Below are 16,134 nucleotides of genomic sequence, written 5' to 3'. Positions count from 1 at the left end.
TGACCATGACCTAACAGATTGCAGTACAGTACACAATCTATATCCTTCTCGATTACTGCTTAACAGTCACAAACATGCAAACAACAAAAGAAAAATCAATGTTTTTGCATTCAAAGTATTTATTTACTAACATAATTTTATAAAACATTGTACTCAACATAGAAGTAGGTTTTATATTTATAAACCAAATAAACCAAAATTGCTTGATTTTCCTCACATCCATATCTGTTGATTAGATTGATTTGATTGCTAAAAGCTGCATTAGTTTTCCAAGGATTACCTTCACTCAGCTAGGTTTTAAAGTGACTTAAATTGTGTTTAAGAGCCACAGTAATGGGTAATCTGACAAATATTGAAGTTAGCACATATCATTGAAATCATTTAAGAAAGCATGGAGAGGATCTCAGGTGTCTTGTTCACACTCTGTCCCTCATGTTCCTGTCTTTCAAGCAAACATACTTTATAAGTAACTAGCAAAATACCCGCGCTTCGCAGCGAAGAAGTAGTGTGTTAAAGAAGTAATAAAAAAGAAAAGGAAACATTTTGAAAATAACGTAACATGATTGTCAATGTAATTGTTTTGTCACTGTTGTGAGTGATGAGTGTTGCTATATATACACACACACAAACATATATATATATATATATATATATATATATATATATATATATATATATACACATATATATACACACACACATATATATATATATATATATATATATATATATATATATATATATATATATACACACACACATACATCCATATATATATATATATATATATATATATATACTAATAAAAGGCAAAGCCCTCACTCACTCACTCACTCACTCACTCATCACTAATTCTCCAACTTCCCATGTGGGTGGAAGGCTGAAATTTGCCAGGTTCATTCCTTACAGCTTCCTTACAAAAGTTGGGCAGGTTTTATATCGAAATTCTACGCGTAATGGTCATAACTGGAAGCAGTTTTTCTCCATTTACTGTAATGGAGATGAGCTTCAACGCCGTGGGGCGGAGTTTTGTGTGACATCATCACGCCTCCCATGTAATCACGCAGTACATAGAAAACCAGGAAGACCTCAAAAAAGCGCTGAAGAAAACATGCATTATATAATTGAGAAGGCAGCGAGTGCCATATACAACCATATTCATGAGTTCTGCTACTTCGGAAACAAAGCATGATGTAAACCTAAACTTTAAATTAAGTTCATAGACAGGCTGCCGCTGGCGTTTGTAATTTAGTGCCTGCCCATATAAGGCCGTCCGTCAGCAGCAATCCAATAGCAAACTGCCACGGGTAAATATTCACGGGCGAAGGACTGTGCTTATGGAGAGGAAGATGAGATGGTCAGGGTGGTGTTTGACACAAACTCAGCGAAACTGCGAGAGAAAGTTTTAAGTGCCAGGACTAAGGTAACATTAAATACAGCCATGGACATAGCACGAGATGGCACCAGCACAGCTGGGAAACTTCGATGCATGTACACCGAGCGGCTCACGTGAACTGGCGCAGTGCACAGATAAAAAGCAACAGTTCCAAAGAGCGCTGAACAAAACCGAATTACACAATTGAAAAGGCAGCAAAAAATATGAAGCGTCTGATACATACAAGCATATTCATAAATCCAACTACTGCGGAAACAAAGCACATAAAAGTCAATGTCCCGCTAAAGGAAGACAGTGTAAAAAACCTGCATGCAGTGTGTCAGGTCTCAGATAAAGAACAAGACAGCTGTTTATTGATGCAGTAAAAGTCGATGAATGAAACCTGTCATCTTTACAACGATTGACAAACACGGAGTGTAACTTGAACACAACACATCCTACAAATACGAACCTGATTGAAAGAAATAATGATAATCAAATCCTTGATGACAGCAACACTCAGTAACACTCACAAAACAAATACTGTATATTGACAGTCATGTTACGTTATTTTTAAAATGTTCCCTTTTCTTTTCTAGCTTTTTAACACACTACTTCTCTGCGAGATCATATATATATATATATATATCCCAATCTACATACTAATAATGGATACTTTATTAATCAATGATTGTTTTGGTAAAGCCATACTCAGTGTATTCATTAGATGAGCGGTAAAAAGTAAGAGCGAGGGAGGATGACTTATTGAGGTAACACAACTCTATCTGAACTATCACATTTGAAAAATATATCTTTTCAAGTTCTATTTAGTCCATATGTGTCAAACTCAAGCGCATTTTATATACTGTATTATTGTTATTAATGGCTATATGAAGCGCTGGTAACACAATAAACTACAGATCCCATAATGCAGCGCTTCAGCTGCCTAGCTTAATCAAGTGTAGCTTATGATGCTGCAAGTTATTGCGAAGCTAGCTCACACGATGCTGAAGAGAAAAGTTGATTCTGAAAATAGAGCCTTTAAAACCGATGGGAGGCTGAGTATATGTTTACTGAACCCGTGTGTCTCATTTGTGGAGCTAATGTGGCTGTAATTACAGAATTTAATCTAAGACGGCACTATGAGACAAAACATCAGGGTAACCTGAATGCAATGCAGAAGATACAGAAAGCAGAAGAATTAAATAAGAATCTGACACTTCAGCGGACGTTTTACCCGCACAATCACAAAGTGATTTCAAGTGAAGCTGCTTTTATGGGAGACACAAATGCACCAGTGCAATTTGCCCCACTTTCCCTGTTGCCAAGTAATGTTAAACCAAGTCGTCACTACGGTGTTCCCAAATCGCACTTTGCTGATAAACTGAGCGCACTGAGTTTGCACGGCGCTTTGGTGACTTTGAAGAACAAAAAGTCCGTCTACATGCGGCTCGAACCTTGTGCATGTTTGGTAGCACATATCTGTGTGAGAAGCTCTTCTCAGTGATAAAGACTAACAAAACAGCACACAGGAGTCGCCTCACTGATGAGCACCTGCAATCCATCCTGAGAATCTCCACAACACAGAACCTCACACCAAACATAAACGAACGTTGCCAAAAAGATGCCAGGCGTCCAGCTCTAAAATGACATATGAGCAAAGACAACTGAATGATTTGATTTGTTATTGCTGAAAGGAACACATTTTATTTATATTTCCAGGTTTTGTTATGCAGCATGTTCATATTTGAATTTGTATAATTTTGACAGGATATATTTTTATGGAGAGCAAAATCTTTTGGGATATTTAAAATCTAAGTTTATTTTTATATAAAATTACATAAGAGTAAAGAAATTTGAATGTTTGTTCTTTTAACGCTTACTTTATTTCTAACTTGTATAATTTAGACAGGATATATTTTTATGGAGAGCAAAATATTATAAGTTGTTTAAGGTTTGAGTTGATTTATTCACGAATAATATTCCTGTCTGTTTTACCATTCCTACCAAAGATATTTCTGTCGACTAAATAAAAATTCCTTCTATTTAAAATTTAAATAGAACTTGAACAAATACGATAGTTCATAATATCCACGCAGACTTGCTCGTAAGAGCGGGAGTTATCCGTTTTAACAAACAGCGTATTGCACTGATACGAAATAGCTGTGTGTGTATATATGTAGATATGTATGTATATATATATATGTATATATATGTGTGTGTGTATATTTATGTGTATATGTATAGATATGTATATATATATGTTTATGTGTGTGTGTAAATATATATATATATATATATATATATATATATATATATATATATGACAGCAACACTCATCACTCACAACAGTGACAAAACAATTACATTGACAATAATGTTACATTATTTTCAAAATGTTACCTTTTCTTTTTCATTGCTTCTTTAACACACTACTTCTCCGCTGAAGCCTTGGTATTTTGCTAGTATATATATATATATATATATATATATATATATATATATATATATATATATATATATATATACACATACATATATATATATATACACATACATATCTACATATACACACATACATATACATACACACACATACACTCACCTAAAGGATTATTAGGAACATCTGTTCAATTTCTCATTAAGGCAATTATCTAATCAATCAATCACATGGCAGTTGCTTCAATGTATTTAGGGGTGTGGTCCTGGTCAAGACAATATTCCTGAACTCCAAACTGAATGTCAGAATGGGAAAGAAAGGAGATTTAAGCAATTCTGAGCGTGGCATGGTTGTTGGTGCCAGACAAGCCGGTCTGAGTATTTCACAATCTGCTCAGTTCCTGGGATTTTCATGCACAACCATTTCTAGGGTTTACAAAGAATGGTGTGAAAAGGGAAAAACATCCAGTATGCGGCAGTCCTGTGGGCGAAAATGCCTTGTTGATGCTAGAGGTCAGAGGAGAATGGTTCGACTGATTCAAGCTGATAGAAGAGCAACTTTGACTGAAATAACCACTCGTTACAACCAAGGTATGCAGCAAAGCATTTGTGAAGCCACAACACGCACAACCTTGAGGTGGATGGGCTACAACAGCAGAAGACCCCACCGGGTACCACTCCTCTCCACTACAAATAGGAAAAAGAGGCTACAATTTGCACGAGCTCACCAAAATTGCACAGTTGAAGATTGGAAAAATGTTGCCTGGTCTGATGAGTCTCGATTTCTGTTGAGACATTCAAATGGTAGAGTCAGAATTTGGCGTAAACAGAATGAGAACATGGATCCATCATGCCTTGTTACAACTGTGCAGGCTGGTGGTGGTGGTGGTGTAGTAATGGTGTGGGGGATGTTTTCTTGGCACACTTTAGGCCCCTTAGTGCCAATTGGGCATCGTTTAAATGCCACGGGCTACCTGAGCATTTTTTCTGACCATGTCCATCCCTTCATGACCACCATGTACCCATCCTCTGATGGCTACTTCCAGCAGGATAATGCACCATGTCACAAAGCTCGAATCATTTCAAATTGGTTTCTTGAACATGACAATGAGTTCACTGTACTAAAATGACCCCACAGTCACCAGATCTCAACCCAATTGAGCATCTTTGGGATGTGGTGGAACGGGAGCTTCGTGCCCTGGATGTGCATCCCACAAATCTCCATCAACTGCAAGATGTTATCCTATCAATATGGGCCAACATTTCTAAAGAATGCTTTCAGCACCTTGTTGAATCAATGCCACGTAGAATTAAGGCAGTTCTGAAGGCGAAAGGGGGTCAAACACCGTATTAGTAATCCTTTAGGTGAGTGTATATACACACAAATAAATATACAGGTATATATATATATATATATATATATATATATATATATATATATATACACACACACACACATATAAACATATATATACATATACATACATATTTACATATATACATATACACACGCACACATATATAACTGTTGCTGGTGGTGGCAGAATCCATCAAGGAAGAAAAATGAAAAACATTATTTGTACAAAATCTTTATTTGTTTATCCATTCCTAAATAATTAAATGGGCAGGCTATTTCGTATCGGTGCGATACGCTGTTTGTTAAAACGGATGACTCCCGCTCTTACGTGCAAGTCTGCGTGGATATTATGAACTATCATATCTGTTCAAGTTCTGTTTAAATTTTAAATAGAAGGAATTTTTATTTAGTCGACAGAAATATCTTTGGTAGGAATGGAAGTTAAATGTAGGCATAATTGCATACATTTTTCTTCACCATACAAATGTAAAGAGTAAATTCGCATTACATTCCAACCAAAAGATATTTGTGTCGACTAAATCAGGGGTGTCACACTCCATTGCACAGGGGGCCACAATCCAAAACACACTTTAGGTTGCGGGCCGAACAGGATAAACAGTTATTGAACACACTAAAACTAAACTTTTAAAACTTTTAAAACAACTTATATTATTCCGGAATAAATCAACTCAAACCTTAAATAACTTATATTTTTCTCTCCATAAAAATATATTCTGTCTAAATTATACAAGTCAGAAATAAAGTAAACGTTAAAAGAACAAACATTCAAATTTCTTTACTCTTATGTAATTTTATATAAAAAATAAACTTAAATTTTAAATATCCCAAAATATTTTGCTCTCCATAAAAATATATCCTGTCAAAATTATACAAATTCAAATATGAACATGCTGCATAGCAAAACATGGAAATATAAATAAAATTTGTGCTTTTCAGCAATAACAAATCAAATCATTCAGTTGTCTTTGCTAATATGTCGTTTTATCAGAGCTGGACGCCTGGCATCTTTTTTTGGCAACAAGTTCGTTTATGTTTGGTGTGAGGTTCTGTGTTGTGGAGATTCTCAGGATGGACTGCAGGTGCTCATCAGTGAGGCGACTCCTGTGTGCTGTTTTGTTAGTCTTCATGACTGAGAAGAGCTTCTCACACAGATATGTGCTACCAAACATGCACAAGGTTCGAGCCGCATGTAGACGGAGCTGGAGCATTTCTGCGGAAATGGAGTGAATAAACTGTGCAGGCCGTGCAGTATCGTACTTTGCCTTCAGTGTGCCATTACACTGCAGCTCAATCACCTCCATCTGAATCTGCACAAGTGCAGTTTCCACATCGACGGCAAATGGGTTGCGAAACAACTCAAAATTCTTTTTTGTTCTTCAAAGTCACCAAAGCGCTGTGCGAACTCAGTGCGCAGTGCGCTCAGTTTATGAGCAAAGTGCGTATTTGGGAACACCGTTGTGCCGACTTGGTTCAACATTACTTGGCATCAGGGAAAGTGGGGCAAGTTGCACTGGTGCATTTGTGTTTCCCATAAAAGCAGCTTCACTTGAAATCACTTTGTGATTTTGCACGGGTAAAAACGTCAGCTGAAGTGTCAGATTCTTCTTTAACTCTTCTGCTTTCTGTATCTTGTGCATTGCATTCAGGTCTTTCAGGTTATCCTGATGTTTTGTGTCATAGTGCTGTCTTAGATTAAATTCTGTAATTACAGCCACATTAGCTCCACAAATGAGACACACGGGTTTACCGGCAATGTCAGTAAACATATACTCAGCCTCCCATCGGTTTTTAAAGGCTTTATTTTCAGAATCAAGTTTTCTCTTCGGCATCGTGTGGGCTAGCTTCGCAATAACTTGCAGCATCATAAGCTAGACTTGATTAACGCGGTAAGTGTTCGGCAAGGCAGCTGAAGTGCTGCATTATGGTATCTAGTTTATTGTGTTACCAGCGCTTCATATCCCCGGGCCATTAATAACAATAATATGATCTTGCGGGCCGGATATAATTACACGCCGGGCCGGATGTGGCCCGCGGGCCTTGAGTTTGACACATATGGACTAAATAGAACTTAAAAAGATATATTTTTTCGAATGTGATCGCGCAATTCAGATCGAGTTGACGCGCACTACAGTACATCGAGCCCGCGTGCTATTGTGGTTTTGCCTGCGTGCCTCAATAAGTCACCCTCCCCTCGCTCTTACTTTTTTACCAAAACAATCATTGATAAAGTATTCCTTATTCATAAAGCTTCAATTGGTGATCTGTCTTTCTGCGTAAACCGCATATTTTTTCATACGTCTCAAACCAAGGGCATGCGAGGGTAAAATGAATCGGGAAGCGTGCGTACATACTCGGTGTACCTCCTCTCAGGAATTGAACCTCGGAGGTCGGCGCTAGAGGCGAAGCCTCTACCATTGCGCCACGACATGTGGTTCGTCTATTTAAGCGTATTTAGATCAGGGTATATATATATATATATATATATATATATATATATATATATATATATATATATATATATATATATATATATATATCTCAACTTGAGAAGTAGTGTGTTAAAGAAGTTATGAAAAGAAAAGAGAACATTTTAAAAATAACGTAACATGATTGTCAATATACAGTAATTGTTTTGTGAGTGTTATGAGTGTTGCTGTCATCAAGGATTTGATTATCATTATTTCTTTCAATCAGGTTCGTATTTGTAGGATGTGTTGTGTTCAAGTTACATTCCATGTTTGTCAATCGTTGTAAAGATAACAGGTTTCATTCATCGATTAGTTTCTTACTGCATCAATAAACAGCTCGTCTTCCTCTTTATCTGAGATGTGACACTGCATGCACGGGTTTTTTTTTTTTTACACTGTGTTCCTTTAGCGGGACATTGACTTTTTCCACCGTGTGCTTTGTTTCCGCAGTAGCTGCACTTATGAATATGCTTGTATGTATCACACGCTTCATATTTTTTTGCTGCCTTCTCAATTGTGTAATTCGGTTTTTGTTCAGCACTCTTTGGAACTGTTGAATTTGTCTGTGCACTGCGTCATTTCACGTGAGCCGCTCGGTGTACATGCATCGAAGGGTTTCCAGCTGTGCTGGTGCCATCTCGTGCGATGTTAGCTAAGACCCGGCACTTAAAATTTTCTCTCGCAGTTTCACCGAGTTTGTGCCAAACACCACCCTGACCATCTCATCTTCCTCTGCATAAGCACAGTCCTTCATCCAATATTTAGCGGCAGTGTTTCTATTGGATTGCCGCTGACGAATGGCCTTATATGGGCAGGCACTAAATTACGTGGGAGGCATAACTCCGCCTCCCACGGGCATCGAGCAGAAGTCTATTATAGTATATGGACGAAAAAATAGGTTCCAGTTATGACCATTACGCGTAGAATTTCGAAATGAAACCTGCCCAACTTTTGTAAGTAAGCTGTAAGGAATGAGCCTGCCAAATTTCAGCCTTCTACCTACACAGGAAGTTGGAGAATTATTGATGAGTGAGTCAGTGAGGGCTTTGCCTTTTATTAGTATAGATGAAAGAATGAGAAGTATCCATAAAAATAACATTAAAAATCTAGTGCTTTAAAACATTCCCAAAGGTTTTACCTAAAATTAATGGCTCTAATCCTATATTTAAAGAAAATATGGCCAATCACCATTATTTGTTTCCCAGAACAAGTAAAATTAAAGCATTTTGTGTGCAATTTCAATGATTTTAGGTAAGGTTCAGACAACTGTGTAGGTTCTGGTATTTGAGCCAGTGGCCTGTATGCTCTAACATAAAAACTTGCATGTTTCCTGATGCTGATTTTCTCATTCATTTGTGTTGTTACTGAACACTCCAAATCACATGTAGATATGAAAGAATTGCAATTGTTAAGACATATATTAAGATATAAGAAATATTTATATATAAGAATTGTAGAATGAATTGATAATCTAGAAGTATTCCTGAGATCTTTGTTTTCTGTCTTCTATGCAGTAAGGCATTCAATTATATCTTTTAAGGCACAGATTGCAGGGATTAATATTAGTATAAAATATAGTGAGGATTATAGAAATTATAGAAGTGATCATATACTATAAAGTTTAAAAGCCGTCTGATGTGCTGAAACTTCCAACTTAGTTATTATTTTGTTTTCCTGTGATTTGAATAATTTGGTTCATTGTTAAAATGATCCTAATCTTTGTCTCTCTTTTTCTTTAATATACAGTATTATAGAGATTAACAATGCGTTTCTCAACTACTTTACTCCCATGCCCCTAGTTTTTCCAAAGCTGGTACATGTTCTGAAAAAAAGCAGGACTAAGAAATCTTATTTAAGCATTTTCTATATTAGTTTAAGGTGAACAATTCAGCAGATTTGCATCACTTGTGATTCTGCATGCAGGGGCCTTGACTGTGTCACAATTCACTTAACAATTTGTTTGGTGTTTAGTTTACTGATTTATTTTGAAAGGTTTATTTACTTGTTTGCTTGGTATTTGAATGGCTCTTCAGTTTACTAGCATATTTCCAATGGCATTCTGAGCATGAAGGCATCATCCCACTCTACATGCATATTAAAAAGAAACAATTTAATACTATAATGCCTGACTGTATTATTTATTTTTATGTGTTTTTACTGGAAAAAAATATTTAATCCTTAACGATGTTTCTTGGCTATTTGTATTTAATTGAAGAATCTAGTGCTTCCTGTATGTTGATAGGAATTTGATTAGTTATTGTGTAAAAACTGATAGACACTTTTCCCCAAAAGACTTAACACTGTTATTTCTGTAAAAAATGGCTAAACAAAATATAAAGTGTAGAAATTGAATACTTACGAGTTTTTGTGTTTTGAAGTAAAAAAAAATATTACAGAGAATTAAATTTCAGTGTAGGATTTGTTACTCAGTAAAATTATAGAATACTTTTGCAAGGTACTGTTTACATGTAATACATACTTGAAGCAAGCTGAACTTAAAACATTGTTTCATACAGGACAACTCTAGAAGATCGTCTAAAGCTGGATGAGAAATCAGGAATGTTAAATGTTTCAGATACAACTGTTGGAAGCAAGCAGCTGACATTCAGTTTGAAAAAGGTAAGTTTTCAGTATATCACTTTTTAAAGAGATGTCATTCAATAAGTGACACCAATAGTTAATGATTAACAAGTTTTTATCATGGATAATAACAAATATAGTTTGGTGCAGTTGTCTTTATTTGTGAATCCATCAAAGTCTGTCTTTAGGTTTTTTTTTAAAGAGTTAAATTAAGCAAGCAATAGAAGTGGGAAGTAATTACTTCAATGCCATTTTATTAACTTTGTCTATTGACATGAAATGCTCTACTTCGCTTATTATGTCTAAAGCATTCTTTCCGTGGTGGGTGCTTTTAACAAAGCCATTCTTCCTTGCATTTTTACTAATTTAGCTATAGAAATATGAATAAAAGGTTTTGTTCAATATAGTTTTTGTTTTAATGTTAATGATACAAGCAGGTCTTGTAAGTTCATGGGAAAGGGTAGGTAAAAATCAGAGTGTTAACCCTTAACTACTCACACCATTTCTCAACTCATAAGTACTCACGTGGTGTACTTTATGCACCAGTGTTAAAATGGCTATATATTTATGCACGCTGTGAGGTTGCAATATAAAATATTGCAATAATTTTAAATTGTACATGGTTTTAATGTAATTTAATATAATTTTACTGAATAGTATGACATAGTCTAGGACTTTCTTAAAATAAACCTGATCCACTTGTCCAGTGCTCATTATTCACTGATCATACTTTAATCCACTGCAGGATTTGCACATATATCACATTTCACTTGAGTTATTCAATGTCTTTGCGCGGTGTACCAAATGCACCGTATGGAACTTGCAACTGCATCCACTTATAAAACCGGCTGAGGGCACACTGAAGGGAAACCATTGTGACATTGTACTTGTAGTGAATCAAGCCAAGGATAGATGGTGGATGCTGCCAAGTAGGTTCAAGTAAAAAGAAGTTGGACAAAAATACTAGCTTGGTGTACAAAATACACCAGCACGAGTAGTTAAGGGTTAATGGGACCACTGTCCTAATTCTCAGAATTGTCCATATATCTGTTTTTAAAGCACCTGTTGGTCAGTTTTTTTTAATAAATATGTTGTATATGGGTATCCTTACATTTGCACTTAAAGTAATTCTCCCTTTTCTAGTACAGAGGAACCTTTTACATTTTATTTTCATTGTACTAATGTTTGCTGTTTCTGACACGTCCCTAACGTCCTAACATTCTTGAGTAAACACCACATTTCAATCAAGACCAAATTTAACTATATTAGCTTAAGTCAATATCCATGATTAAGTCTCATAGAAAGCACAAAAAGGTGGTTTCATTCTGATCCTTCCATTCGTTTGCACTGGTGTTATTTTGCTGAGAAAGCCAAACTGACTTCCCTGATCTGTAGCTCCCCCTTTTGGGGAATTTCTGGGCACTTGCAAACTTCATCATAAGTGGCAGTGATGAGAGCCACACATTCCCAATGTGGATTCCCTCAGAGCTTCAACTGAGGCTTGATATCTCCTTCATAAGAATCACAAACCGCAAGGAAACAGTAGCCTCATAACCTAGTTCATCTGTATTACCTTTCACAATAATCCCCAGGTTATGAGATCAGAAGCCTTTTTCTGGAATGTACATGTATGGACTACATTTTCCAACTCTCACAGCTCTTCAGTACCTACAGTATGTAAAGGCAAGCAGTTGGTATGTGGGAAGAAGAAAGCACATTGCTATTTTTGAATCTGAAAGTTGACTATTGAACTCAGGTTCCCTTGCTTTCACTTTGGTTATTCCATCACTGTTGTTACAACATATGGCTTTCATTATTAAATATACCTACAGTACCTTTTATTGCCAGTGCCACTGATACCCACTGAGTTCTTAGTTTATTCGGTTTTGGAGAAATTTTCAGGTTACACGATAGCATAGCTTCCAAATTACTTTTGGGTACTAGTAATAGTGTTAAGGAAGATCTTATCTTCTGGTTTTATCTCTTTTCTCTTTGTAGTTTCACTCCAGAACAGCAATTATTTAAATGGATATAATCCATTGTTTGTTTTACCAGTACAATGCTACTGGTAGAGTTTATATACCTTTATATACCTCTAGGAGCGTTTGATTTCTTTTTAATTTTGAACTGACTAGACCTCTGGTTTCTGTTTTCTTTTATTGGTTGGGATTGAATCTGCTTTCTTCCCTGAACATGTCAAGTTGTTATGACATTTGGGAAATTTTGTGGTGATAACAAGTTACAGGTGTTACTTTCACTGAAATTCACTTTCTTTGTCCCTTCTTCATTACACCTCCCCCCCTGCCCCCCTTTGTTCATGTCAGTTTTTAATGTTAGTGGTGGTCTAGTATTTTCTTACCTTTCTTCTCATTCCTGGTATAATTTCTCTCGCTTAGTATCTCCATATTTGTATTCAATGGCTGCTTTGTCCATTGTTCTGTGTAAGGTATCCTATAAGCCCACCTTGCCAATATTCTTTGTTTGGAAGTGTGACCTTCCTTCAGCATCACATCTTTCATGTAAATTTATTTTTTAATTACATCTCCATACTGCCTATAAATCTGAACCATCAGCATGTCCGGTTTAAAAATGTACATTATTAATACCTTACTCCCTGCAAGTATCATGCCATGGGCTTGACTATATAACACAACTGTCATCTTGGCCTATCAAGTGTCCAAGGAACATTGCTCCATAACTTCATAGAGCGTCTTCTGGTGTTTTCTTTTTGGTCTGTTGCCTCTGCTCCTGTCTTTTTTTTTTTTATTTTTTTTTTTTTTTAATATATATATATATACACTTTTTTTTCCTGGACCTTTACACACTTCCATTCTCTTCTATCCCAAGCTGAAAATATACTTCAAAAAAGGGAAAACAGAACAGAATGAATTGATGGAAAATTCCATAAAAATGTATAACTAAAAAAATTTAAAGCAAAATAAAAAAAATAACAACGTAAACCTACAGAAAGAGTAAAGAGTATCTTGGGAAATAAATCTTTCAAAATGTGCCTCAGATAGCAAATGAAATAAATAAATATTTTACCCAATGATTTATTAAAAAAAATAATGATTGAATGAATAGAAAGGCAGATGTAGAAACAAATCTTAAAATTGAAGAGTCAAATGTGCTTGCAACACTAGGTGTACAGTATGATAAGTAAGTTGGAATACAAGTCAAAAGCAAAGCATGCAATATAATTTGCTTAGACTTTCAGAATGCTTTTAATAGAGTTCTACCCCAAAGGGGAATTCTAGATTTATAGCCCATTAGCATCAGAGTTAGCTTACAAAACTGGATTTCAGACTGGTTGATAGGTCAGAGACAAACTACAAATACAAAGTGGAGAATGCACTACATAATGTAAGGTCATCTGTGAAGTTCTTCAAATACAAATTATACAGTATGTAAGTATAATACATATTATATTTGTATATATTTGTATTATATGTATAAATATATACAAATACTGGGAAAACAGAAAAGACCTGGATGTTCTTCAGAGGAGGCAAACATCTTAAAAATACACTTTTTAAAGAGAAGTGCAAAGTCCTACCTATAGGTAGAAAGAAAATTACCAGAGAAGTAACAGTGACCTGGAAGGAGCAAAATGTCTCAAAATGCATTAATTTCTTCTTTTTTTTTTTTTTTTTCAAGTTTTATTGTCATATACAGAAAACAGTATTTCAAACTTTCTTAGTAAAGCCTATGGTTGTAAATGAATGCTGTTTCTGGTTCTTTTATTTTTACAGTGTTTCAAAAACTTTTATACCCATTTAAGTTAGTTTATGAGAAACTCATTCATTATGATTATAGGAAAAAGAATAATTCTAAACTGAATCTCATTCCTAATTGCCATACAGGTTGATGAGAACATTATACATCATTGGTATAATTATGCTAGCATTCTAAAGGCTTCCTTAAGGCTAGCATAGAACAAACAAAAATAGCTCCCTGAAGAGAATGACATAAGTAATACTGGAAATTACCTTAATAGCTCTTCCTTTAAAATGACCGTTGTTCTTACCAGTCACAAAACATTCAAGTAACAATTAAAACTCCTGGATATGAAAGAATCCAGCACTTAGAACAGCCGGTGTAGTTTCAGGTATCTAAGAGGACCAAGATTTTTGGCCTGCACTTTGACACGGGACAACTAATTGGGTCAAAGGTTGACCTGAACTTGTGTTCAAGAGGATTATTTCTGAGTATAACTAATAATAAAAAGGGCAATATTTTAAACAAGTAAATACAGGCAGTAAGTATTCAGAGATATCGCCAGTAAAATATAAAGAAAGACCGGCTTCACAATAGCTTGTCGGAGATATCGCAGGAACTGATAAGTAATCGGAAGTGATTTTGTATCTACAGGGTTTAAATGACATTGGGGTTTTTGCCAACTTTCACTCTAAATACATTAAAACTAATTCACTGTTTGGACTGGTGCCTTGTCCAGGTGGTTTTCCTACCTTGTGCCCAGTGATTGCTGGAATAGGCTCCAGCTTCTCTGCTGTATAGGCAGGTTAAGAAAATGGAGGGATAGATGCATGGAATTCAGCGTTAATTCAGTTGGCAGCCATAGATCATAATAATTTTGCTTAATCTGTTCAAAGTAGCTTTTAGCTTGGAGACACAGTAAGCAAGCAAGCAAAAGGCTAAACGCAAAGTGACATTTGAGCAAAAACACTTGAAGTGGAATATATTTTAACAAATGAGGCTAATAACATTGAGAGATAGCACAGTAAATAGAATACATTCTTAGTAATGCTTGTTCTCATTGGATTTATTAAATTCTTTGTCAGTCAGTTGTTAGCCAGTCTAAGCAGCTGCATATTTTATTTTACATTATATATTTGATTTTGTGACCTTATACAGTATTCTGCATCTCTCTTTTCTCAGTCCACTTTTTCTGGTGAGGGTTGCAGTATATTCTGTACATTTCTTTCTTCTAGTAACTGTAAAACTGATCAGCCTTCCTGATCTAAAATCATTAGTTTACTTTTTAGTCATGTGCTGTTTTATATAATTAATGACCGTTACTTTCCTTGTATTTAGTCTGATCAGCAACAAAAGCAACTTGATGCAGAGCGACAGCACCAGCTGGAGAGAAAGAAACTGAGACGTGCTGCTGGCCATTTACAAAGCAAACCTTTCAGAGGCAGAGGCAGAGGCAGAGGCAGAAGACCATTTTAAATCAAACCACATATAAACAGTTAAGAGGGGCACTGCAGCCCTCACAGAAAATCCACATGCTTTTGGCAGGAGATATGTGAAGGAATTGTCATTTTAAACTGCTGAAAGTTCTTCATTTCAAGTTACTAGTAGACCTTGAAAATAAGTAGACACAACAGCTATGTTTGGATCTCTTTAGTGATCCTGGTAATTTTCAGAGAATAATTGTATTAATAAATAAATACAGGTTTTTTTTAAAAAAAAAAAACTTGTATATACTTGTTTTTGTTAATATTCTTGTAGTTAGCTACTTTTTATTATTGTATTGTACATTACTGAATATGGTCTTAATAAATGAAAAACTTATTTGAACACATGGTAATGAAGATTCCAAGATGATTATCTTGTTCCCATTAATCAATTTTATGGTTGTTGAATGCTTTCTTTAAAAATATACATCATGTTCAAATTACAGTGTCTGAAAGAATTATCAAAGTGTAACCACATATAATATGAGGCTTAGTGCCTACACAAAATGTTATATGTAAAAAACAGATGTTCATTTTGTAATTTGGAATGTCAAATACTACTGGTAAAAATGCCCACCGGCAAATAATACAGGTTAAAATGTCCACAGCATGAAAACTTAGCAACTGAATGCATACATTACTTTAGCTTGTTTCATACTTTTTATACTTTTTCTAAACAAAGCCACCTGAAAA

At 35.4% G+C, this 16,134-nt stretch overlaps 1 protein-coding gene across 1 annotated transcript in view; it reads left to right on the top strand.

The window, feature by feature from the left end:
* Nucleotides 1-15,675, top strand: part of nol10 (nucleolar protein 10) — a 74,673-nt gene extending 58,998 nt beyond the window's left edge. Inside the window, exons 20-21 of the mRNA XM_039748898.1 lie at nucleotides 10,177-10,279; nucleotides 15,296-15,675. Of these exons, the coding sequence (XP_039604832.1) occupies nucleotides 10,177-10,279; nucleotides 15,296-15,433 (241 nt within the window). The 3' untranslated portion in view covers nucleotides 15,434-15,675. The remainder of the gene's footprint in view (nucleotides 1-10,176; nucleotides 10,280-15,295) is intronic.
* Nucleotides 15,676-16,134: the final 459 nt, after the last annotated feature.

Source organism: Polypterus senegalus, chromosome 3 (genome assembly GCF_016835505.1).
Source record: "Polypterus senegalus isolate Bchr_013 chromosome 3, ASM1683550v1, whole genome shotgun sequence".
NCBI lineage: Eukaryota > Metazoa > Chordata > Cladistia > Polypteriformes > Polypteridae > Polypterus > Polypterus senegalus.
Note: the sequence above shows the minus strand (reverse complement) of the source record. Positions and strands in the feature narration are given on the sequence as shown.